This window comes from Sceloporus undulatus, chromosome 6, assembly GCF_019175285.1.
Source record: "Sceloporus undulatus isolate JIND9_A2432 ecotype Alabama chromosome 6, SceUnd_v1.1, whole genome shotgun sequence".
Taxonomy (NCBI): Eukaryota; Metazoa; Chordata; class Lepidosauria; order Squamata; family Phrynosomatidae; genus Sceloporus; species Sceloporus undulatus.
Window position 1 is genome coordinate 162,637,316 of NC_056527.1, and position 10,231 is coordinate 162,647,546.

Sequence of the window (10,231 nt, forward strand, 5' to 3'; positions counted from 1 at the left end):
TGCATGGAAGAAGGGCATTGCCCCACACTTGCAGTGGCTGTTTCTCCAAGCGCCTGGTAAGATGGAGAAAGCTTCATATAGGGCTGGTCCTTCTTCCTGCAAGCCAAGGGTAGGGAACATGAGGCTCTCCAGATGTTGCGTAGGATTGCAATGAATTTTCTGGTTAGGCCTAGGACATAATCTCACAAGTGCCAGTTCACTGCTCTGACATGATGGTTTAAAAATAAGAAGAATCCCTAGGGAATTCTTTGCATGTGCAGCATGTTTAACTTGTCGTTCATCCCAATGTTGCAAGCTTCCTTTGTTCTGACCTTACTAAACATTTCAAATCCACAAAGAATTGGAGGTAGTTGCAGGTGTCCACTCATGCTTTGATGCTTCACACAGTTGTGAATAACATAAAAATGGGTATGTTTGCTCCTCAGGTATTCATGGTGTAGCAAGCGGCTATTGGAGCAACGGTACACTTGGTCCAGCCAGCTGACTCTGTCAGACCTCATTCCCTTAGAAACAAGTAGTAGCTCCACCAAACAAGAGTGGCAGGAGAGGCTGGTGGTGGGGCACAATGTGTCTTTTGACCGTGCACACATCAAAGAACAATACATGATCCAGGTAAATCACTTGTATCTGCTAGTGTGACTCTTTCTTATATTTAATTCCTCCTTATGTGCAGTGTATTCTTTGATGGCAGAACAAATACTTGTCATATATGTATATATTTTGTTATTATTATCGGTGACATGGACTAGATCAACTGTCGAGAAAATGTAAAATAAAGTATATAAATGTCAGAGAACCAAAGCATGTTACCAGATATCAGTATTCATCACCAGAATTACTAGGCTGTATACAAACAGGTAAAATGGACAAGCAGCAGCCAGGTTTTTAGGACAATATGGAGATAGTATAGTTCAGAATATGCCATTCAACAAGAATTTTATCTGATCTGGATTAGGCAAGTTATGAACTCTTAATGGAGTTTAAATGTTCTCATATACTTTCCTTGTTATCCTTCCTGAGGTGTATGTTTAGCCCCTGTTGGCGCACATGATAGAAATGAAGCATGTGCCTTCACTCATGGTGACCCCAATAATTTTATAGAGTTTTCTTAAGCAAGGAATATTGAGGTATGAAATATTTCTTTGGCCTGTTCCTGCTTAGCAGTTCATAAGTAGTACTTTTTGATCCTTCAGGGTGCCTTTGTTATGTCCAGCTTTAAACATATACCATTCTTTACTATATATGTATTCATACTTTGTATTGGTTGATAGGCTGCGTTGAATGATAACATGGTGCAGTGGTTTCAGTGTTGGACTAGAATTGTGGGAGACCAGGGTCTGAATCTCTGCTCAACCATGGAAACCCACTGGCTTTCAGAGTACCACAATGACAAACCTCCTCTGAACAAAGCTTGCCAAGAAAACCCCCAAATAGGTTTGCTTTAGGGTCTCTGTAAGTAGGAAACAATTTGAAGACACACAAGAACATAAGTTCAAATCAATTTTTGTGTGTTTGTGTGTCCTTTGAACACTTATTTCAGGGATCTCGGATGCGTTTCCTGGACACGATGAGTATGCACATGGCCATCTCAGGACTGACAGGATTCCAGCGTAGCCTTTGGATGGCCGCAAGACAAGGCAAGAGGAGAGGGCAGCTGCAGGTCCAGCAGCATATCAAGAAAACTCGTGGCAAAACTGATAGCCCCACAGTAAGTTGGAGAGGAAATGAGGATTAGTTTGCTACTTCCTTCATTGGTTCAGTCCAACACTTGTCAACTCTCTGCAGCTTTATCCACTTGATCCAGTCCAGTGCTGAGCTACAGAGAGACAAAGGGGTATTTGTGTGTGTGTGTGGAGAGAGGTTTTTCCAGAGGCAATGGTGGTCTGAAAGGGATTGCATGACTCACTCCCCTTCTCAACCATTTTGCACTCCCCTTCTCAACCATTTTGCTGCCTTATTTCTTTGCAGATTGGCTCTTGGGACTGGGTGAATATTAGCAGCATCAACAACCTAGTGGATGTGCATGCTTTATATGTTGGGGGTCAACCACTGGAAAAAGAAGCCCGGGAACTCTTTGTCAAGGGGAGCATGACTGACATCAGGAATAACTTCCAGGTAGGAAAGAAATGGTGTAGTGGTTTATGCTGAGGTTATTGCTGAGATTTGTTCTCTTCTTTGCCCTGTCCTCTGACAAAAGATGAATTATGTAGCTGCTAGGCAGTTTACAACATGCCCTTCAAAACTAGTATGCCATTTACTTAAATAATTTTCATGACAGATAGCTTTCTTGGGATAAGCCTGTCAGTCTTTTAACTGTTGCCATTAAACAATCTTGCCTGTGGTTGCAAAGTGTATGTCTTACCTTTGGTTCAAAGTGTCTCTCAGACCCCATGTACACATTCTTGTGTCTGTATTCCTAAATTTATTATATTACTGCCCCCTTACTTTATTGCGTCCTGCTGTCCTTAGGAGATAACCATTCTTTATACCTTGTCTCCTGTGCATTCCATTATGTACATGTATAGCTGGATTATTCACACACACACACACAAACAAAACTCTCATACAGACATTTGCAAGTTACATTGGAACTTTGCTCAAGAGACAGAAAGTTTCATAGAAGAAAAGATTATTTCATTCAGTAATTACACATTCAGAGGCTAGACCTTATACATTGTGTTATGCGTATATTCATTACATGATAAATTATTTAAGGCATTTAGAATATTGAGGGCCCGTATATTTATACATTCAAAAGTTACACATTCAACTTTAGTAAAGATTATGTGTATATGTTTATATTGGTTGCATGAAAGATTATTTAAGAAATTTAGCATATTGAGGGTTTGTATAAAACCTTTTACACAGGACAATAGCTCAGTGACACAACACTGTATGTTCTTTGCAGGTAAAATGGCCCAGGTTTGATTGTAGGGTCTAAAAAAGAATCTTAGGTAACAAACTTATGTTTGCCTTAGACCTGCAGGGCTTCTGCCAGTCAGAGACAATACTTGCCTAGACTTACTGATGGTGGGAATCAGTATAAGATGGGTCTTGATACAAGCTTTCATCATTTTTCTCCCCATTTCCTTTATTTATTTATTTTTTCTCCAAAGGACCTGATGAAATATTGTGCTTCTGACGTATTAGCAACTCATGAAGTATTCCAGGAACAACTTCCTCTTTTCTTAGAAAGGTGAGAAGTTGTTAAGTCATTTTCCTCTGTTGAGAATGAAATTCAGATTTAACTTTTGCTCTTATCTTCCAAAGGAGAGGGAATCTAAACTGGAACACTCTTTTCCACAAAGGACATTGTTAAATTCCATTATAAAAGTCCACTTTCTAGTTAGTCTGGTTGTGTCACGTACTGGTAGACTTCCGTTAAGAAAACACAAGCTTCAGCTTTATTCAAGAGACTAAAGTTGTGCATAGGATAGCAATATTGTCAAGACTGAGGTACTTTTGATTACAGTTAAAAGCTATTAGGACGTCAAACATTTTTGTGCACTCACTACCTTTTATCTTTAGACCAAAACATTCCCATTCCCAGAACTACCCCTCCTTTCTTCTCTGTACCAAGCTTCCCATTGAATTGACCTTGACAGTTCAAAGTGCATTCTTTCATTCCTCACATTGACTCATTAGCCAGCTTCAAGAAAGATGAACATTATTTCCACCCAGCATCATCACTTGTGTATCATACCCTATCATCCATTATTAAAAGCAGGGTATATATACATAATAAATAGCCAGCAATCATGGCAGAACCTATCTGATTTCTTCCTCTTCATTTGTTTAAGCAGAAAATAGCTGAAACTTAATTTGCTCTTCATAGAGGTAAAATATCGTTATAGACAAAAACAAGAAGTCTTATTTCACTAGGCATCTTCACCTCTTGGCAGTAAAATTTCTGAGTCACTGCTCTTCATAAACAAATACAGATAGTGCTGACCAAATTCCACAATGCATGTGGAAAGCTGAAGCAAAGAATTCTGGGAGTTTCATGAAACATCCTTATATCATATTAGTAGAATGCTTCTTATGATAGACACAAGGAGTGTGAAGGAAAAGCTTGTATATTGTAACTCTGTGGGGATGAGAATATGTATGTGTTCCCCCCCACTCAGGAATTATGGTCTATGAAGGCCATCTTAGTATTGCTGTCTCAAGAGTGGAGGATACGCTTCTACTGGAACAGGTCTTCTATTCCAACACATAACTCCTCTTCATGGGGATAAATGGTAACCATACGTTGGTATTGGAAAAAAGTAAAGAGGGTCGCATGGTGCAATCTTGTTATGGGTGCTAAGCTGGTACAGTCTCAGGTTTTGATCTCTGTGGAACCATCCTGTTTTCTGTCCGTTGCTTTTGGCATGACAGCCTGTTAGAACCATGTATTTGTGTTTTAAGGTTATAGCATTATTCCGGAGCCCATACCCAAATGAATTGCAGTATGTGACTGACCCTTTCTTTAATCTCTGGATTAGGTGTCCTCATCCTGTGACATTTGCAGGCATGCTGGAAATGGGTGTTTCCTATCTTCCTGTCAATCAGAACTGGGAGAGGTACCTGGATGAAGCTCAGCTCACATATGAGGAGCTGCAAAAGGAGATGAAGAAATCGCTGATGAAACTGGCTGACAGTGCCTGCCAGTTGCTTCATGAAGAAAGGTTAATTACTATGACATTGGTGTAATGCAGTGTGGCTCAAGAAATAATTATGTATATTGAAGACCTAGGTCTCAGATCCTGGGTCTTCCTTGAGCAGGTTATTGCATATTGGGAGCATGAAATGAAACAGAGAAGTGACCAGCAGAGATGCAACACTTAGCCCTTCCTCGAGCTGGGATTCTGGCTGAGGATGGAGACTGGGATATTGGGGTAAAAAGCAGCTGGGAAAGAGTATCTCCTCCCATATGGCACTTACCTTTGCAGCTATTTAGGCTGCATCTGCACTGCAGAATTAATGCAGTTTGACACTACTTTAACTGTCATGCAATGGAATTCTGGAATTCCATATTCTGGGGTTTAGTTTGTGAGGCATTTAGCCTTCTCTGTTAGAGAACTCTCATGTCACAACGAACTACAAATTCTAGGATTCCGTAGGATGGAGCCATGATAGTTAAAGTGATGTCAGACCGCACTAATATTGTAGTATTGCAGCAGCCTCAGAGCCTTATTGTATTGCAAACAAACCCATTAAGCAATGAAAGAAAAGTGTGTTTCTCTTTCTGTCTCTGCAGGACAGCAAAGCATTTTTGTTCTCTTCCAGTTGTAAAAGCATGGGAGGGAGTTGTAAAAGTGTCCCTTTCGCCAAGCTGGAAAAATCTATTTGACCCTCTTCCATATAATAATATGTTTTATTTGTATACCGCTTTTCCTATGATCAAAGCGGTTTACAGCATACATTTTTATATATTTTTACAAAAGTGCTTCAATGTCATGTGGACACAGAAACAGAAAAAACGCTTCACTTTCTCTGACTGTCAGGTTTGTTTGCAATGCAGTAAGGCTCTTAGTCAAAGTTGTTAAAACAGTTTTGCCCTTAACATGTGGCTTGCATTGTTGATATAACAAACTCCGTGTTTAGGAATATTTCACTAAAGGAATGAAAACAGTGAGCATGATGTTCCCTTTGGGCTTTGTGAAAGACAGTGTTGTTTTCATTAAGCTGAAAATTGTTTATTTAAATAATTTGACTGTCAGTTTCTACTGATGGTAATGAACCTTCCAACATACTTCACCACTTTAAATAAGTGGATACCTGTCAGCCAAGATCTCACTGATGGCAGTAATTTGAGGTGTGGTTTGGTTGATGTATTAAACAGGTACAAAGATGATCCCTGGTTATGGGATCTGGAGTGGGACCTTCAAGAATTTAAGCAAAAGAAGAAAAAAGTTGGGAGGAAAAAGGATCAAGATGGTAATGAGGAGCTTCCTAAAGTGGTGGAAAAGAATTCGATGATGGAGTGGCAGGAAGGTAAATCAAAAGCAAGACTACCTACTCTCTTGCTAGTGTGGAGAAGCAGCACATGCCTTCATTATCCAGTTTTGTTTGTGGGAATTGTGTCTTTTTCTTCCTCTTTTTCTCAGCCTTAAATACAATTGGCTCTTGTCATCCGTTGGGGCTTGGTTCCAGGATACCCTGTGGATATCAAATCTGTGGATGTTCAAATCCCATTAAATACAATGGCATAGTAAAATGCTATATAAAATGGAAAAAATCAAGGTTTGCTTTTTGGAATTGATTTTTTTTTAATATTGTCAAACTGAATGGTTGAATCCGAGCCTTGTACATAGAATCATAGAATGGTAGAGTTGGAAGAGACCACAAGGGCCATCCAGTCCAACCCCCCTGCCATGCAGGAACTCTCAATCAAAGCATCCCTGACATCCAGCCTCTGCTTAAAGACCTGTTTAAAGACATGCAAAGCACCTTCTCTAACAATGTATTATGGCAGGTAGACCAGAGTACAAGCAACTGTCCCCTCAAATCCTGTTTGCAAGCCAAAAATATATACCTTGGTGTGTGTCTTGCAGACTGAATTGAGAATTAAATGGAAAATATTTTCTTTAAGTATTTAAGTATTTTCTTTAACCTCCAAAATCTCCAGACCATCCTTTTTCTGGCTATAACAAGGATGAAATGCTGCTCCTGGAAACTTCCAGGTACAAAATTTTACCCTTTAAATAGTTTGCAAGGCCTTCCTATACTGTATAACATGAAAAATTACCCATTTTTGAGAACCAGAAGTTGTTGTCCTGCCATTTTGGGTTTTTTCTTTTATTTTTGGCAGTCCAGTGTCAAAGAGTCCCAAAGAATAAAAGTGGCTACCAGATATTTATGAAATCATCTCCAATTATTGTACAGTGGTATCATTTAGAAATATTTCTTTCTGGTTTATTGTATCATGAGAATAGATCCTGGTCCCCCAACTGAAGAGGAAGAACAGGCCATCCATGAGAGTCAGCTGCTGTTGGATCGTCTAAAGGAGACTGTGGCTTTGCAGCCAAAAAGAATCCAACACCTACCTGGTCATCCTGGGTGAGTTGCTAAAGGAAAATTACATATCTAATTACATAGCAGCATTTTCAGGGGGCCATGGTTAATCTGATTTAAATCATTTTATGCCCTTAGGGCATTGCATGCTCATGATCTTCCATGGATTGGAAATTAAATTACTTTGATGTGTAGAATTGTGGCTGCCCTTGGAGACAGGTTGGAGACTGCAGTTGATAGTAAACACACAATTTTCTGTGTTTTATACTTGACTGGAGCCAGTAGATCAGATTATAGTACTCCAGGGCTTTACTATGTGCAACCTAAAAAGTTAAAAGGAAGAAAATGTTGGCTTGGAAATTAACAGGGACACAGTGAAAAATTTTCTGCAGCTTTCTTAAGCATGCCAATCTCATGTCTCTTGTCCACCCATATCTCCCATCAACTCCTTGACAGTATCCTAGGGGTCTGTTCCCCCCTTTTTCCTCTTTTCTGACATAAAGACCTACACCTTCCACTGGTGGTAAATCTGTAGTACATCTGGGCTGTGTCACTTCATGTCGTAGGTGGAGGTTTACAGTACTGTATGCTGCTTCAGACAAAGATTAATATGTGTCCACAGAGAATTAACCTGTTTGAGCTAAAAGGGTCTAGTTTAGCTTTCCCCCCAATTAACTAGTTTTCTGTGTTTTCTGGTTTATTTTTTTTTATATGAAGGAATATTTGCTCATAGGAGCCTCCAGTTGCAATGAGGAATGGTATAAATCATATACAGATGTGCTGCTTTATTGTTAAGTTGTATTTAAAGTCTTCAATGTCAACACAGATCCAAAACAGACAGGCCAAAAAGAGTAGCTTCCAGCCACTTCAGGGTCAGGGCGTGCAGATCACAGATTTTCTTGGCAAGATTTGTTCAGAGGGGGTTTGCCATTGGTTTCCTCTGAGGCTGAGAGCGAGTGACTTGCCCAAAGTTTCACCATGGCTGAGCAGAAATTTGAAACCTGTTTTCCCAATGTCCTAGTTCAATACTCAAATTACTATACTATGCTGACTCTCCATTGTAATGGGGGTCCTTCAAAGAACTAGTTAATTCCTTGTACTGACTTGGTACTCAAATTCTTTTAGCAGCTGGATTAGTTGTCCCCTGACTATAATATAAGTGAAAATAGCCAGCAAACAAAGTTACCCAATCCAGAAGCTAATGCAAACAATAATGTTTAGTTTAAAAGCATAAGGAATAGGCCATCTGGACATCTGAGAGGAAATTGGTTTTATTAAGCTAAGTAGAAAGATACATTTTTATTTGGTTTCAATACTGCTCTGTAGTGATACTCTAATTGCTTTGGAACAAAAATGTATAATCAAGATGTGTAAGTAAATATATATATGTGTGTGTGTGTGTGTGTATATATATATATAAAATCAGTGTTTTATTTCTTCTTAAATCACCAGCTTATAATAAATATAGGCAGTGTAAATATAGTAAATAGTAATATAGGCAGTGTTTTCTTTCTTCTTAAATCACCAGCTTGAAAAGTTTTAAGGGTTATTTTCCCCCCAGCATAGGTGGTACCGGAAATTGTGCCTACGGTTGAATGATCCCAGTTGGGTGCCTGGGCCCAGCCTTATCAGCGTTCAGATGAGAGTGACCCCAAAGCTCATGAGGCTCACCTGGGATGGTTTTCCACTGCACTACTCTGAGAAATATGGCTGGGGCTACCTGGTACCAGGGAGAAAAGACAACCTGGCAGAGCATACTCCAGATGATGAATTGCCTGCTTGCCCCTTCAGGTAAGAACGAGGAGGACTTATGGGGAGAGGTTAGAGTAACAAAGGTAACGGTATCAACAGTTAGTGCAGTTAATAATGTTATTTAATATATATGTATGGTAAAGCATAAGCTTTGTTCATTTTACTCTGTGGCAGGAATCAAAGGGATTGGTGTGATTGGGCTCAGTGCACTAACCTCTCTACTGGATAATATGATATTGGTAAAGTTTAGGATTGCTTTGCAGTTGACTTAAAAGAATTTGATCATTCCCTGGATTCATTTCAGTAGGTTGGACGTTGTAGTAGCTGAATTGCAGTTCACTGAATCTCTTCCCTTCTCCCTTTCTACAGGGTTATTGAACATCTGTATCGAGAACATTGCAAGGAGAAAGGAAAAGAGGAGCCTCTTTCACTAGACACCCCCCTGGAAGAGGAACTCATGTTAACAGAAAACAGTGCTGTCTGGCAAAAGGTAAATATGTGTCTCTCAAAACTGAGATAAAATATCAGTATAACTGTATGGTGCAGCTCTAACCAAACCGTACCATTTCAGGTAATAAGTGAGGGAGAGGCACATTTGATATATTTTTCCATACTAAGAAGAGATATTATATTTTCACTATAGAAAACAAGCATGACATGGACAAAGCCAGGTGATAATCAGTGCTAGCTTTCTACATGCAGGGAACCCTGCACTCAAATGTGGTAGAACTTTAAGTGATAGCTCGTCTTGGTCATGTGGAGTATCAGGAAAATGAATGATGATATGAATAGATTTTCAGAGGGAAAAGGGGCATAGCATGTTCAAGATGTCTCTTTCATGTTTTCTCAGGTTGAAGAGCTCAGCCACCTGGATATGGATATGGATGTAAATCTCATAAATGGTCATTTGAGGCAGGTAATGGTCTTTCTCATCAAGAGAGAATCGACAAATCAGCACTTGGCATGTGTCATTCAAATTTGTGGGCCTGGCATTTGGGATTTTGATCTTGGAAAGCTGGATGAAAGCTTGAGCACTAAGCTCTTGTGATTTTGAACTCTCCAGGATGGTCTGTCAGGTATTATGAATGTGGAGGAGACAATAAAAGCAGCTTTTCCCAGTTACTTTGTCCATTCTAGCAGGCCTGGAATGGACAGTTCCAGGTAGAAATTGCAGAAATTTGAGACAAATATGCTTTGAAAACAATATGATTTGGCTGGAGTGGATGGCAAGAATGTTCTCCCTTCAGAGACCTTTCTGGATATGTTTCTCAACATTTTCATCAACTTTTATAGTTCACTGGCTATGTAAGTGAGACACTAAGTGCCTCTTGCATCTCAGGTTATCTTCTTTTCTACACTTTAGTCTTATCCTACAGCTAACCCTACAAGTGATTTTTCCAACAGGATGCAATGGAATCTGCACAGAGTCATCCTGAATATCACCACGGCAATGGACCTTATAATGAAGTCAATATCCCTG

At 39.6% G+C, this 10,231-nt stretch overlaps 1 protein-coding gene and 1 long non-coding RNA gene across 2 annotated transcripts in view; one reads left to right on the forward strand and one right to left on the reverse strand.

The window, feature by feature from the left end:
- LOC121933004 overlaps window positions 1-10,231 on the reverse strand; it is a 152,843-nt gene that overhangs the window by 98,186 nt on the left and 44,426 nt on the right. The gene's annotated exons all lie outside the window — the stretch shown is intronic.
- The window catches only part of POLG (DNA polymerase gamma, catalytic subunit), a 21,653-nt gene that overhangs the window by 1,370 nt on the left and 10,052 nt on the right, over window positions 1-10,231 (forward strand). Inside the window, 12 exon segments of the mRNA XM_042472179.1 lie at window positions 1-56; window positions 426-612; window positions 1,541-1,708; window positions 1,969-2,115; window positions 3,117-3,196; window positions 4,488-4,670; window positions 5,828-5,979; window positions 6,921-7,044; window positions 8,566-8,790; window positions 9,121-9,241; window positions 9,602-9,667; window positions 10,156-10,230. The exon segment at window positions 1-56 is cut by the window's left edge and continues 597 nt beyond it. Of these exon segments, the coding sequence (XP_042328113.1) occupies window positions 1-56; window positions 426-612; window positions 1,541-1,708; window positions 1,969-2,115; window positions 3,117-3,196; window positions 4,488-4,670; window positions 5,828-5,979; window positions 6,921-7,044; window positions 8,566-8,790; window positions 9,121-9,241; window positions 9,602-9,667; window positions 10,156-10,230 (1,584 nt within the window).